The 16,670-nt window shown below is 39.4% G+C and overlaps 1 protein-coding gene across 2 annotated transcripts in view; it reads right to left on the bottom strand.

Annotated features, from left to right (window-relative positions):
• Nucleotides 1–16,670, bottom strand: part of STK39 (serine/threonine kinase 39) — a 296,052-nt gene that overhangs the window by 107,504 nt on the left and 171,878 nt on the right. Inside the window, exons 11-14 of one of the 2 annotated variants that reach the window (XM_040971673.1) lie at nucleotides 15,553–15,675; nucleotides 15,425–15,454; nucleotides 5,338–5,400; nucleotides 4,084–4,151 (exon numbers count right to left, since the gene is read on the bottom strand). In XM_040971673.1, the coding sequence (XP_040827607.1) occupies nucleotides 4,084–4,151; nucleotides 5,338–5,400; nucleotides 15,425–15,454; nucleotides 15,553–15,675 (284 nt within the window). The remainder of the gene's footprint in view (nucleotides 1–4,083; nucleotides 4,152–5,337; nucleotides 5,401–15,424; nucleotides 15,455–15,552; nucleotides 15,676–16,670) is intronic. The other variant, XM_040971675.1, reaches the window with a different exon arrangement.

Raw genomic sequence — 16,670 nt, forward strand, 5'->3', positions numbered from 1 at the left:
AATTAGGATACTATTTTAAAAAGAATAAAACCTTGTCACCTATAGTAAAGTTGAGTGGAACAAATCAGAAGATATCAAGTTAAGTGAAACAACCCAGACACAGAAAGACAAATACTCATGTTTTCTTTTATACATGAAAGTTGAGACAAAGATCTGAACATAGAATTGTGATTACCAGAAGCTGAAGGAAGTGGGAGTGATGAAATCTGGTTAACATGTATCAAATCAGAGCTTTATCAAAAGGAGTAAGTTCCTAGTGTTAAACAACAAAGTTGAAAGACTAGGGCCCGGCATGATAGCATAGTGGTTAAAAGTCCTCACCTTGAGTGCACCAGGATCCCATATGGGCGCCGGTTCTAATGCCGGCAGCCCCCATTTCCCATCCAGCAGCTCCCTGCTTGTGGTCTGGGAAAGCAGTCGAGGATGGCCCAAAGCCTTGGGACCCTGCACCCGTGTGGAACACCTGGAAGAAGCTCCTGGCTCCTGGCTTCAGATTGGCTCAGCTCCAGCCATTGTGGCCACTTGGGGAGTGAACCATCAGATGGAGGATATTCCTCTCTGTCTCTCCTCCTCTCATATATCTGTCTTCCAATAAAAACAAATAAATCTTTTTTTAAAAAAAAAAAAAAGACTATCGCTCACAATATCCTACTATATTGATATGAACAAATGGAAGACAGATGCTCTAAACTTCCAACCATTAAGTAATATTCAAGAAGGGGAACTGCTTACTATCCCATTTTGATCAGTTCTCATCAAATTCTTGTACTGAAATATCACACCATAATACATAAATACCCAAATTATTAATACATTTTTAATAAATAAGAGGCTGTAGACAGCCAAATTATGCTAATTAAATTATGAGAAGTCATTTAGAAAATGGGCATTTTGTAGAAAATAAAACTTTTTTCTCCCACTCCATATTCATCAATTTTCTGGATAAAGATAAAAAAGAAAGCTTTATCATGGAGCAGGAGCAGTGTTGTACAACAGGATATTCCTCTGCTACAGTGCGGCCATCACATATGAGCACCAGTTTGTGTTCTGGTTACTCCACTTACAATCCAGCTCCCTACTTATTGCTCAAGTCAAGTCCTTTGGCCCATGAACCCACATGGGAAATCTGGAGGAAATTCCTGGCTTCAAATTGGCTCAGTTCAGACCACTGTGACCATTGGGGAGTGAACCAGTAGATGGAAGATCTCTCTCCCTTTCTGTATAAATTTTCCTTTCCAAAAAAATTTTTTTTACAAAGGTTTAGGGCTCAGTGAAACAACCTAGTGGCTAAAGTCCTTGCCCTGAACGTGTTGTAACCCCATATGGGCGTTGGTTCATACCCAGGTTGCAACACTCCCCGCTTCCAGCTCTCTGCTTGTAGCATGGGAAAGCAGTTGAGGGCGGTCCAAAGGCTTGGGAACCTGTGCCCCTGTGGGAGATTCAGAAGAAGCTCCTGACTTTGGATTGGCTCAGCTTCAGTCATTGTGGCCACCACCCTGGGATTGAACCAATGAAATAAAGGTCTTTATCTCTGTCTCTCCTTTTCTCTGTAAATCTAACTTTCCAAAAGAAAATCTTAAACAAAAAAGAAAAGAAAGGTTTATCAGATTGGCAAATGACAAATATCCAAAAAGTGCAGCTAATACGACACACTGATGGCCATGATTGAACTACATGGTGACCAAGAATCAGCACAAACCAGTAAGTTAATTATTATTAGAATGATAAATATTAAATTGTTCCTACAGTTTTAAAACACAAGTTGCAGTCTGGGATTGGGCTTAGTAGCTCTTCAACCAGCAAAACACAAAATCAGATGTTCTGTTTAATGACTGAGCCATGCCGAATGTGTTAACAACATGCATGGGTATTTCAAGTGGCAAAGAAAATCTGTGCTAATGTAGGAGAAATTTAGAATGCAAAACTGCAAATAAAAAAAGAAGAAGAGTCACATACTCTTACCATTATTGTTGTATTTCAGTCTGCAAACAGACTATATTGAGAGGCTGATATATTTGATATGTAAAATGTTTCCTGTAACTTTCCAAAAAGGTGTGTGTGTGCATGTATGTGTGTACAGAAAGGTGAACACTGTGCATTAATTCATTTATTTGACCATGGGATTCTTCCTTCACAGAGCATCTTTTTTTTTAAAGGAAAGTGGGTAAGATTATTATTTCCATATTGTTTCCTTCATGTATCTGAGGTAAAGGGGGATAGCAAGGGAGAATCCCCACCCGGTTTCCCACCCACCCCTTACAGAGCATCTTGATGAAGTAATGATCTAAGCCACAAATTCACAAACACAATGGCATAGGCTTATGGGGAGGAAACATAAGAAAAGCAAACACAGTTTGTTAAGAAATGGCAAAATCCAGGTTTGCAAGGACAATGTGGAAGCCATGTTAGGAGAAACAAGACCAAAGGTACTTGGTGGTTTATGTCACAGGAAAAGAGAACAAACCTTACAACAAAGAAATGGCTCTCAAAAATGGGGAAGGAAATTTGTTTTATGCTGTTCTGGCACTTAGAACAAAACACAATCTGCACTAATGGTCAAGCAATACATGTTTCTGTGCATTTTCTGAAAGACTTTCATGCAGAGTCAAAGACTTGTCTAAAGGGCAAAGATGGAACCCACAAAAGCCCAAGACAGAAAGAGTGGCTGAATTTTCAGAAGGAGCTCTCTAATAATTAAAGCTTGTCAGTATCAGAGATGTGATCATGGAGGGAAGAAAATGAACTGAAGCAAACACAGAGGCTAGGAGATCAACCAGTAGGAATACTAATGAAAAGATGCCTGCATGAGTCAAGTAAGAGACTGGACTACTGGACTCTAAAGGTCACTTCCAACACTGCATATTCAGTGGGTCGGAAAGCCACTTCATGGTCACAACTGCTCCTGACACAGAGCCTGTGGAGCTCCTGGCACAGAGAAGCCTCCCATAAATACTGGCTGACCGAAGGAATGAATAATCGAACAAGTGAAACACAAATGAAACATGTGCCCAGTTCCAAAATCAAACAAAAAGGGAATGGACTATTTCTCCATTGGTGTTCACCAAATTCCCTAATTGTGCATGATAATCTGAGCTCCTTTAAAATAAGGGAAAAAGAGTTATGTCATAATTTCACTTTCTGGCTGGGAAATTGACTTTGAATTACACCAAAGGGTGTTATTAAGTTTCCCAGATATATGTGTGCAAACACTACAGAATGTAAATGATCATCAGAAGTTAAGGGATGATTATGATGATGGACAATCTGTCCTGAGACACGACAATGTAGAGGGGCTGGAAACCAATTCCGAAGATGAGCCTGTTTGTTCAGCCACAGCTCTGAACGGGTCCATTAGCTACAAGTTTATTTGTCAATTTCCAGGAAGAGAATACATGTGTTAGTAACTTGTTCTGAAATACCTCCAAAAATATGAGAGTGTTCTGAGTTACCTTGTAAATTTTACTGTTTACAGCTAGGTTTAGGAATTTCTCTCAGAATAACCAAATTCTCAGTAAGGAATATATTCAAAGCTGGAGTTTTAATGAGAAAGGAAAATATTCTTCATACACAGATTACTTTCATTCGCTGGACTATAGACAAGAACCATTCCATCAGGCACCAAATGCTCTCCATCTCCTGGAAGAGTGAGGGTTCTTTCAAAATAAGCGTGTCATTTCTTCTCAGATGCACCACTGAACAATGTTCTGAACAGGCAAAGTGTAGGGCACGCCTGGTTTATTTCTGTCAGAGACTGACTGCTGAAGTGTGAAAGAAACTCATTAAAAATCTCGTACTAAGATCTTACATTGTAAAAACGGAAAGGGGAATAAAAGGTGGGGGGAACTAAGAAAAGACAAGAAAGGAAAAGTTAATGAAGGGTACACTGAGCCTGCAGACATGCTCACATGCCTCTCTGCTCTTCTACTTCCTTAGCAAGCATTTAGAAGACCTCAATTAGTCCTGGGAGCACAGCACATGCCGGTTGTTTAGGAAAATCCAAAAAGCAAACCATTTCATTGGATGCTAATAGTATGAGAAGGTGGCCAGAGTCCTGTCCTACAGGAGAACCAGTGATATTTTTACCTTAATCTTAAGACGAGGTTCACGGCACAGGAAGCTTCTCTGTAGTCTTCGCTAGCGTTGGGTTTGCCCTTCAAAGAAAATAAGACAGCAACAGGGTTGTCAACTTTATGTGGAAAAGGAAGGAATAAAACTGCAATAGATTATGATGCATGCATCTTGTTCTTTTTGGAAATTTCAAAATCTACTCTTCATGCCTCTGAGTCCTTTAGGGCTATAGAACTTTGCAGTATGGAGGCAGGGACAAGGCCCAAGTCCCATCACCATTGTGAACATGAAAGTCAATGTAGTAAGTCTCTGCTGCACACCACTGTGAACACGGAAGTCGATGTAGTAAGCCTGCTGCAAGATGAATGCTAGGAAAAACTGGTGGGAGCTGCTGTCCAAAGAAGCTCTAATGCACTCTCATTAGGAAATCATTGGTCTTGCTGAAGACCCACGTGTAGGCAGAGGGAGGTGGAACCCAGTAGACTAGGCATTGTTCTTTCCTGCCTTTCTCTCCTGTAGCCAGTTCCTCTGAAGACAGATTATCATTAACAAATGCTTTACTTCATGCTTCTATCCTATGATAAGTCCCTGGACCTGAGTAGACTTTGCTGGGACAGGGAAAATGACAACTCTAAGGTCAAGACTTCGCTTTCTCCCTGACCAGCTATGGAAACCTGGCTAAGCCACTGGCTGAACCTATTTTTTTCCATTTCCAAGATAAGAACTAAATCTGTTTCAACGGTTTCTGGAAGGACTTAATTCGTACACATGGAAGTTGAACACCAGCTAAAAACTGTTACATATGATAATCATTTTCCTGATATCTTTTCCCGCTTCCTTTACTCTCATTACTTTCGACCCACTATTACTCTGGATTTCACTTTTACCAGTCAGTTAACCACTACAATTCATCTAAGGTCTCTTATGTTCATAAAATTCAATGATAAAAGAATGCTGAAAAGAGGTTATAGAAATAGACCAAGAACAAGGGAAGGAAGAGTATCAACTATCTACAATGTTTTCTGAGTAGAATCTAAGAAAACAGCAAGCCAGTTTCTTGGCTTGGCTTATTTTCTGCAATATCATAAGCGGTCTGATCATCAATTCTCACTCCCAGATCTATCATGTCCTGCTAAGCAAGGCACTCTTCTCTTTCACAATTCTTTAAAAAGGTAATGCTCCTGCCCCTTGATTTAGACATAATCCCTTGATATGCTGTCTTTCTGAAATGCTGGGTTTTCCCAAAGATCTCTCTGCAGAGGCACATACCTGAGAGTCGTGCATGGAGAGGGACTGGATCTGCTCGGGGATGCCAGCGGCGTTCACTGCCATCTGTTAAGAGAGTCATCCAGGACACGCATGAAAGACTCCTGGGGCCACTCACAGACAGGGCTCACAATTTCATGGAGACACTAGAGAATCTGCATCTTCAACAGGATCCCTGGAGGCCTGTTACGCTTTTAGGGAGCCACTAGGGTAATGTGGCAAAAATGGGTTGGCTTATTTGATCATTTAAACTTGGTAACAGGTGTCCTTGGACCACTTTTTCCTGGCTTGCAGAAGTCCATATAAAGTTATCAGACTTTTAACGAAAGGATGTTAGTTTTAGTAAAGTACCTTCAATCACTACTTTAAACAACTACTTACTGCATCTCTAAACACAAGGAAAGGTTATTGGGCTTTTACAAGAATACTGTTCTTGAAAAAAAAAAAAAACACCCCAATGGGATACCCAGGTTTTTTCTGCCTTAGGCCCTAATTTTCCAAACTCTCAAATGACAAAAAGCTCAAAGAGAAACAGTAATAGGAATGAAAGAAAAGGCTCTCCTGATTCTAAACTTACCATCAATTCTGTAATAATAATAATAATAATAATATCCAAAGCTTAAGAGTATAATATTCTTATTCTCTGTGTTCCCTCAAAAATGACCACGTTAGTACCAAAGTGACAGGGAAGTATACTGATATCTCCCTTTTACTTTTTAATGCATAATGGTAAACAAATGGGTGAAGAAATGGAAACATCTGTGATAAAGCAGTGCAACAATGCTAGAATCCAGCGCTGAGTTTTTGGTGTTCACTACAAAATGTCTGAATAATACCGTAATATTAAAAATATTCAGGGCCTAGGGCCTGGTGTCATGGCCTAGTGGCTAAAGTCCTCGCCTTGAATGCACTGGGATCCTATATGGGCGCCGGTTCTAATCCCAGCAGCTCCACTTCCCATCCAGCTCCTTGCTTGTGGCCTGGGAAAGCACTTGAGGACAGCCCAAAGCCTTGGGACTCTGCACCCGTGTGGGACACCTGAAGAAGGTTCCTGGATCCTGGCTTCGGATTGGCATAGCACCAGCCGTTGCGCTCACTTGGGGAGTGAACCATCAGACGGAAGATCTTCCTCTCTGTCTCTCCTCCTCTCTGTATATCCACATTTCTAATAAAAATAAAATGAATCTTTTAAAAAAATATTCAGGGCCTATCCTATGGCACAGTATGGTAAGCCTCTGCCTGCTGTGCCAATATCCCATATGAGCACAAGTTTGAGTCCCAGTAGCTCCACTTCTGATCCAGCTCCCTGCTCATTGCCTGGGAAGGCAGCAAGGGAGGGTCTAAGGACTGCAGCCACATGGGAAACCCAGAAGAAGCTCCTGGCTCCTGTAGTCAGACCAGCCCGACTATGGCCATTACAGCCATCTCGAGAGTGAAATACAATGGAAGATCTCTCTCTCTCTCTCTTTCTGTCCCCTTCTCTCAGTAACTCTGCCTTTCCATTACGAATAAAATGTTTTTTAAAAAGAAAATCATAATGAAACATTGGGGGAAAATGATTATGTGAGAATAAACAACCAATGTATCATAATGAGCCAGAGAACAGGGCCTCCCGCAAAGAATCCTTCCTTCATTGCTATTTCACAGACTAAATTTACATTTGTCATACAGCCAGAGACCACATAATCACTAAAACGTACTCTATCTTCAATCAGTGAATAGGAGTGATCTGAAAAAACCTTCTCAAAAGGAGACACTTTCTCTTTCCTCTGGGGAAATTCCAACGGGTTGATCATCAAGGTCTGGACTGGGGCTGGAAACTTGCACACACCTGCAGTTCACTTAAGTGTGACCCTGCATGCAACTAAAAGGACCAGCATCCATTATCACTGATGCAAGCAACACAGAGGACCCCTGGAAACTGTGGACGTGCAGGAGCACTGGGAATGGAGGGGCCCTGCATCAGACATCTTCCTTAACAACCTTCTATGGCCCCTCAAATGTCACCATTGCAGACTCACTCTGTGGGTTTAGGGCATGGCCTTTTGAATATACACTTTGAAAAGAAAAACATCCAAGCTAGCTAACACATTAAGCAGCTGTCAGTCATCAGCAGCATCACAGACATGTATTGTATTTTTTTTCCCTTATAAGCAGTTCAATATGAGAAGATCATTTGAGTGAATGGGTGACTTGATGGGAAAAGGAAACAAACATAATAGAGGAATGCTTGACACTTTCCTGAGAAAAGGCCTCAACAGAGATCCAGGCCAGGGCATGGCAAAAGAGAGAAAATGTGTTAGAATGGAGAGAAAAAAAGAGATGACAACCCTCTTCCAATGTTTCATAGAACCCTTTGTAATCTCATTTTCTATTAAAAACATCTGTAGCTATTGTACTGTTTAATCTTGAATTGGATCCTGAATAGAAAAAAAAATCATGGACAAACTAGTGAAATCTGAATGAATTCTGATTTAATAAATATTCATAAAGTAGTATCAGTTTCTAAGCTGAGACAAATATACCAGGGTAACATAAGAAATTAACAGCAGGGAAACCTGGTGATAAGTATATGAGAACTCTGCACTATGTAAAGGTTTTGTAAACCTAGACTTATTTTAAAAAATCCATTCTCAGAAAAACAGTGGATTTCTGACCAAAAATCTTGTATTTAATTATTTTTAAAAATTTGTCTTTCTGGTTTTGTAGATTTCACTCAACATTATGCCTCTGGTTGTGGTCATTTTGCTACAAATGACAGGATTTCATTCTTTCCTATGCCGTACAGTGTCTCATTGAGCATATATACCATGTTTTCTTCACCCCATCAACTGATGATGGATACCCTGACTGATTCTGTATCTTGGCTATTATGAACAGTGTTGTGATAAACATACTGAAGCAGGCTTTCTTTGCTAAAATGATTGTATGTCTTTTGGATGCACACCCAGTGTGTGGCATTGCTAGTCCATATGGTAAGTCTAGTTTAGTTATTTGTTTTTTTCAATCTCCACACTGTTTTCCACAGTGGCTACTCTAATGTATATTACTTCCAATAGTACAAAAGAGTTCTGCTTTCTCCTCAGCCAGAAACTGATCTTGGTCTTTTTGATAATAGGATGAGATGACATATTGTCACACATAATTGCATTTTGGGAGAAGCTCTAGATATGCTAAGCAATGTTCCATGAATTTGTTAGCCATCAGCATTTCTCTTCAGAGAAATAGACCCTTTGTCTATTTCTTAACTGGATAGGTTGGTTTTTGCTGGTTTGTTTGGGCTTTTTCAGTTGCTGATATGTTTTGTACATGCATATTTGTTGGATTGCTTACAAGAAGTGTCTATCATTCTATCAACTGTTTTTTCACTCTATGGATTGTTCCTTTGCTATTCAGAAGCTTCAAAGTTTGATGTATCCCAGTCTACCTAGTTCTACTAACAAAAACAAAAAAAAAAAAGAGCGAGTTGGAAAAATAATCCAAATCAGACATATTAAAGTACACATTACATTTGACACCACAGAAATACAAAAGATCATGAATAACTACTATGAACAACTATATGCTAACAAATTGGAAAACACTGGAGAAAATGGATGAATTCTTGAATACATATGAATCTGGCAAATTAATTGAGAAAATGTAGAAAATCTAAACAAACCCATAAAAATAATAAATGAGAATTAAACAGCAATTAAAAGACTCCCACCAAGCAAAAATTCAAGATTGGATGGTTTTACTACTAATTCTGTAAAATATTTGAGAAACTATTTCTAATATTTTTCAAGCTACCACAAGAAATTACAAATTTCACTTAACACAACTGCTCAAAACCCAAATCAACTACAACAGGAACTATGTTTAGAATGTGATACACTAATCATCCAGCAATAGACCAAAGGAAACAAAGTGTGACAGGTGATATGCACACTATGGGCCACTGGTCAGCTAGTGAAACAAACAAACTAGAATAAACATTGCCAATTCCTAAAAGATGGATGAAACTGGAGATCACAAGGTTTAGTGAAATAAGCCAGGCAAGACAGAGAAATATTTCATGACACCATTCATATATGTAATCTGAAAAAGTTGCGCCCAAAGAATGAAGTGTAGAACAGTGGAGATCACAGGTCTGAGAAGGAGTGTGAAAACACAACCCCAGATGAGAGAAGAGTTCAGGCGTACTGTTACATAGACAGTCATTACAGTAACAGCTCTGTATGCTTCACAATGGGTTAAGTCAACCTCTTGGTATGGCCATGTCCATTCACAGAGTACTGCAAGCACAGGTTCAAATCCCAGCTACTCACGTTCAGCTGTCTACTAATGCATCATGGGAGGCAGTAAGGACTCGGATACTCAGGTCCCTCACATCCACATGGGAGACCCAGAAGGAAATTCTGTCCTCCTGGTATTAGCTTGGCCAAGCCCTAGTTGTTGCAGGCATTTGATGAGCAAGCAGATGGAAGATAAACTTCTTGCCTCTCTTTCTTTGTTTATCAAGTTGATGAGAGTAAGTAAGTATTTTTTTTTAAAGACTACACTTTTAAAAACCAAAATAGGAGAGGATGCTGAACATCCTCATCACAAAATCACAGATGATTAAGATGACAAGTTGATCATCATACAATGCAGACATGCACTGAAATAATACACTATCCTCCATAAATTCATGCAATGATTATCTGCCAATTCTAATACATACCAATTGTCTAAAAAGGAATTGCTATCATAAAAACAGCAAATTAAAACAATCTGGGATGACTAATGCTAGCCATAATAAAATGAGAGGAAGAAATCAAATATATCTCCTAATCTACCATACGGATATAAAACAAATGTATGGGAGCTAACCAACATTTGAAAAACTGCTATCCTTAGGAATATTTTTTAAAAACTGGAGTCAGTCATAAACAAAGCATCAGACCAGAGCAATGAGTGATGAAATCAATAAACTTGGCTTTCACACTGTGTCTAATCTCTTGTAAAAGCAATTCAGCCCAAATTCAAACCAAATGTATTTTTCCTCTGAAAAAAGATCCAAGAATTAGGAGACAGAAACATTTTGTAATTAACCTGGTCTAGATTCTCAAGCACAAAGTTCTTCAAGAAAATGTCTCTTGTGGGTTTCACTGGGCTGCAGCCAAAAGCTTTGCTTCCCTGCTTCCCTGGACTTGATGAAACAGGGACAATTTTTCCAAGAACCATCTCAACATTTTCTCTTCTTTTTCTCTTGTTCTGTTTGTTTGCTTTCTGAAATTTACAGTAGACACATATTCAAAACAAATATTCATGAGTTATGCACATATATCCTCCTGGAAATCCTGTTCCTGCACTTCTGGAGTAAGTGCAAATTATACAGTTTTCCCAGTGAAAATCCTAGATTCTACACATGAAACCTGTGAGAGGCTTTGCAAAGACTGTGGAGCTGTTTGAGCACCACAGCCATCTCATCACATCAGAATCCGTGGATGAAGCAGTCACTTTTTAAGGCAATCAGTCTTTCTGCTGTAGAGCTTGAGGGTGTGAACTATTTATCTCCATACGTTTAGCCAAGGTGCTGCTATAATTGAAGAACACTGTTTACTGTCTGTCCTCTTCAGTTAAATGAAATCAAAGGAAACTGTAAAATTTAGAGTCAATTTCCCCCTTTATATAGAAAATTAGAATATAATGTGAAATTGACCAAAAGTTATAAAACAGGTACTTGATAATTCACAGTCTGATGAAAATGGATTCCAAAATCATTGGTCATAAAAAGACCAATAACAGAGTAGTAATTGAAAAGTTATCCACAAGAAGAGATATAAACTATTGCCCTCCAAAGAGATGAAGAGTCTAGAAAGCAGGTTCCCTCTGTGCTTTCCAATCTTTCCCCAGGGATTTCACCCAGCTTCATACAGAAACCAGCCACTTGTGAAATATCTGTGCAAGGAATTAGCCATATTATTAATGTTAATTTAGTTGCTATTAACCTTTAGTCTTCACGGGCATTCACAATCCAAGTGGAGGAAAGATGATAAATACCTGAAATCAGGATGGATCATCTACCTGTTACATATAGTTAATTACTACAAGGGAACTAATGGTTTGCAAGACTATTTTTCTAAAGCTTCAGGTTAGGAGTATAGAACCAACTTTCCTATTTATCTGTCTCTGAATCCCAAAATTGGCTGTATAATTCCAAAATCTTCAGAGTTTACACTAGAAATCTATTCATGCCCAGGATGAAAGCACATTTTACCAATGTCCTTCTAATAAGGCCTTTTAACACAAGCCCTCATGAATCAGAAACTCCTAAATCCCCCTTATTTATTATCACATTGTATTGTTGTCTAGAAATGGGACTAATGATGCAATTTTCTGGACTTCCATTCAATGTCTTCTTATCTTTACCCATACTTGTTATGTATGCATCTGCATGTGTGCATGCTGGCACATGGATATCTGTGTCACCAACAAACAAGGACAGAGTAGCGTCTAGATGCAAAAGGAATAGAAACAAGAGTAAAGTGGTTTATTACAAAGTAGTATATTAGGTCTTGCAGGGTATTTCCAACATTTTCTTGCAAGAGTTTGAAGGTTTCTGGATGTAGGTTTAGGTCTTTTATCCATGTAGATTGGATCTTAGTGTATGGTGATAGATGTGGGTCTATCTTTTTGTTTCTACAGGCTATCAGCCAGTTGTCCCAACAACATTTACTAAAGAGGCCTTCCCATTTGCTTGGACTGTCATTGGTCTTTTTGTCAAAGATTAATAGGCTGTATCTGTGTGGGTTCCCTTTTGGTGCTTCTATTCTATTCCATTGATCTTCCTTTCTATCTTTGTGCCAGTAATGTTGTATATTGATGCTGAGGTTTTGTTGGGGCTTTAACTGACCGGAACTTTACTCTGTTAGCTCTACCTTCATACCAGAGAAGGTCTCCCCAAGAGGCCACTGAACTTATCTGGACAATAAGACGCTGGACTTTATGCTAGGTATATGCTTGCAATGAAGGAATCTCAAGTGAACTTGAACTGTGGTTATGCAGCAAGGTGGAGGAATTCACTATGGGAGGAGGGGTACGGGAGGGGTGGGGGGAATCCCCAGTGCCTATAAAACTGTATCACATAATACAATGTTAACAACAATAAAAAAAATTTTTTTAAAGTAGTATATTAGTCTTCTAGTGGCTTACAGTGAAAAAAACATATGAGCTGCAAACTAAATAACAAACAGAATTTGAAAACTTCTTAAAATGTAAATACTCTATCACTTCAATGTGCCCTTTGGTTTTGATAAGCATTTTTACCCTTCCAGATGCGTAAATGTCTAAGGTACAATGTCAGAGGCCATATACTTCGGTACAGCTATTCACAGTGAGGTAAAACTCCACATCAATACACTTCAACAAAGCAATCACAGTTCTAATTATCTGTACGCTACTTATGGGATGTTTCTCAAACTGCATCTTGGGAAAAGTGAACATAATGATGCCTACAAAGAAAATGGTTCGATAAACCATTTCCACTCATTCACTATCATACTAGTTAAAATAAAAGAGGCAGATATACAACATTTAATATGGAAATAGTTTCAAGGAAATAGGGGAAATCACAGAATTATTTTAGCCTTTATAACTCTACTTGTGATTTTATTCTTTGTATGAAAGTGAACAGCAAGTGGTCTTTAGGGAAGCACTGCAGACCCATCACCTTTGTGGGAAAAATGACAACCACAGGAGAGGAGGGTGAAAGGAGAAAACCAATCTTTCCAGTTTTGCTTTATGTAGCTTCCCTACAACTTCTCTAAATCTTTATCTCTCTTCTCACTAAGGCTTGCCTTTTTAAAAATTTATTTATTTATTATATTTAAATGGATTTGTTTTATTATTACATGATACAATTCCAAAGGCTGTGAGATTTTCCTTTCCCCTCCCAATCTCCTCTTACCCCAATTTCCCCTTTGTCATTTCAATAGTAGAGTCCTTCAAAATCAGTCATAAGTCCATCATTGTGTTACTTAAGCATATCCTGACATTGTAGGCATGGATAATGGCAGACAGTCCAGCATCCTATTGTCAAGATTCAACAGTTTCATTGGGAACTAAGGCTTATCTTGACTAATGAATGCACAATTATAACTTCCTAGCACGCTCCCTGCAACCCACAACCCCAGTCAACCTTCCTGTTGTTCCCTTCCCACTGCAACACAGCTCTTGTTTCACTTATTCAGAATGGCTATTGTACAGTGCTTATTTTTCTCTCATTAGAACTTCAACTTCAGGGTTTTGCTCTATTTTCTCCATGTTGTATCTCCCACAGCCACTGAAACTGGGTGTCCCATAGGCACATAAAGTATTTTTGCTGAATGTTCACATATTTTAAACTTTCAATTCCTTTTGTACTAAGTAATTGAAATACCTTATGTTTTGCTTTAAGAAATTAAACTGAGTTGGTCGGCAAACTAGAGGGCTACTTTAATTAAAAGCTGAAAGGACTCAGTGACCACCATGCTAGCAACTCCTATCACAGCTCAGACACTGAAACGCCAACATCCACAGCAAAGGCTGTGGCTTTAGGGGCTGTGCAATAACAGGGGCAACAAATTAATCTTAAAACCAGGTGGTACCCGGTACATGCAAAAACGTGTAGCCTCTCACAAAATAAGAAAATTACTTATATTCTTACTTCCTGATAAACTAATATGGGAACAGACATACTGTCATAAGAACTCAATGAGTCAAAATGTAGTGTAGCCTACGATTTTCACATTCCACTGAAGAAGGCTGAGAGTGATCTTTGAAGATCAACTGTCAGCATGCTGTACATTTTTCTCATCTATGTTAAAAACATTATTGCCAAAAAGTTATTGCCATCATACACATAATGACTCAGCTACTGGGGTAATTCCAGAACACAGTGTCTTAAGAAATCTTCAGCAGGAAAGACTTGTGATACCCACCATCATTCAATCAGGATGCCCTATCCTAAACCAATAACAAATGATTTCTAAGGTAGTGATATAATTGGAACCCTATCACCTTGTTCTAAAAAGAAGACAAACTGGCACTTTCCATCAGAAAAACTGTATGGAGAAAAATCTGGAGTTTAGACTTTAGAAGACACAGTGGCGGGCGGAATGGGAAAGTAATGAAGGAGAGAAGAAAGCAGAGTTCACGATGCCTCCAAAAGTTCACTGTGGAAACCCAACACAACATCTGTATAGTGAACAAGTGCCTCTTCGGGACTTAGCACCATTGTTGCCACAAGAGAGACGGACAAAGTTACTGATCAGAGCTATGTGGTAGGAATAAAAAGGAAAGGTCATCTTCTATGATCCATGAAGAAACAGACAGGATCTTACAGAGAAGAACCATTACATGGCAGCTGAGAATTCCCCAGGGAAGACCTGGGTATGAGGCTTGTACACTGGAAGAGAGAACAATAGGAGAAAAGAATGGGCAACAGCAGCCTGCTGCGTAGATGCCGGTTCTTCACAAGCCCCACCAGTGTCTACTGCCACTTAAGACCAAATGAGATTTACTCTGTGGAATTAAATGGAAATGTCTGCTAATTAAAAAAAAAAAAAAGTTGGAAAGAATTTCTTTTACAACCAAAAGTTTTCTGTTTTCTTAATGAGATGTTTTGAGGTACTCATTGATTATTAGGCCTATCAAATATGCATAGCTATCCAAATAGGCCTAATTTCCTATGGGAAAATGAGCACATCCTAAGAATTACAGTCCTCAACAGCCAATAGGATAATCAATCAGATGGAGGATGCAAATAAAAAACGACTTCTTAATCAAGATGATCAGTTCTCACTTGTCTACTACGTTACCCAAAAATCAAGACCAGAGTTTCTCAACCCAGAGTTTCTCATCATTTTAACATCTGAAATGCTATAAACACATGTAATGTGTCACTCCTGTCTGGCAGAAGGGGAAACTGGAGCTCTGAGAACAAAATAATTGGCCCTGAGTTGTGCACAATTTTGTACAGATCTGCAGTCTATGAGCCTTTTCTGGTTTTAAAAATTCTTCCTGAGATGGTCAAATCTCTCCCAAGAAACCCAAGGACACAAGCAAGATAAACACCACTACTCACCTCTGGATTTTCTTCTTTTACTCTTCGTGACTGCAAAAACAATTAGAGATCCGTTAATACACACCCAGAAAAGAACCCACAGCAATCAATCGCACGTGGGCCAGCTGACTGCTATCCAACACAATTACCTTTTCTTGAGAAACAGCGGCTTTCCCTTCCTCACTTTTTTCATCCATCTCGTCGTCACTCCACTCCCAGTCACCGTCTTCGGTTTTATGAAGATGGCCGCTTGACCCAGGAACTCTTCTGACCTGGATGGAAAAAGTTCACAGAACTCTTTATTACTTCAGCCCATCTTCGTGATCCCTGGGGTCACTACTCTGGATATAGGGCATATATACTACTCTGAGAACCACCTAAGTGCTTACAAGCCTGGAATGACAGAAAATTCATATTCCAAGACCAAGACACATCCTCTAGATTCTAGGCTCCCACCTCGGCCTTCTTTCCAAAAATACTATGCCCTTAAGAATGCATGACTATGCACATCTAGAACAAAATAATTAGAAAGCACACAACACATACAAGCTATTAAAGATCGGCGCCATTTTTCAATTTGACTTATTAAATACTTTAGTGATAAGTATGCCTGCATACTGGACTATGTAGTATGCCTGCATCACTGGACAGGTGTCAAAATTGCTTAAGGAAATATATGCAAGCAACTGACTACTGACTGAGTGAAGCAGTGAGACTGGGAAGGCTAAGAAAGCACACTGGATTAGGGACATCAGTGAACTAAGACCTACATCCACAAGGCAAATACCCTTCTGTTGCCACCGTGTGCTTTTTCAGAACCCGGTGTCACGCTTGCCTTCCCAGGATCCCGCTCTACCTACTCGAGCAAAACAAAACAGGAACAGACTATTCTTTTTAAAAAATTATTCTTTTTCAGGGCCCGGCGGCATGGCCTCACGGCTAAAGTCCTCGCCTTGAACACACCGGGATCTCATATGGGTGCGGATTCTAATCCCAGCAGCTCCACTTCCCATCCAGCTCCCTGCTTGTGTCCTGGGAAAGCAGTCGAGGACGGCCCAAACCCTTGGGACCCTGCACCCATGTGGGATATCCGGAAGAAGTTCCTGGATTCTGGCTTTGGATCGGCATAGCATCAGCCATTGCGCTCACTTGGGGAGTGAATCATCGGATGGAAGATCTTTCTCTCTGTTTCTCCTCCTCTCTGTATTTCTGACTTCCCAATAAATAAATAAATTTTTTAATTTTTTTTTAATTTGGAAAATTAGAT

Source organism: Ochotona curzoniae, unplaced genomic scaffold, assembly GCF_017591425.1.
Source record: "Ochotona curzoniae isolate NIBS_2020 unplaced genomic scaffold, NIBS_Ocur_1.0 contig_2210, whole genome shotgun sequence".
NCBI lineage: Eukaryota > Metazoa > Chordata > Mammalia > Lagomorpha > Ochotonidae > Ochotona > Ochotona curzoniae.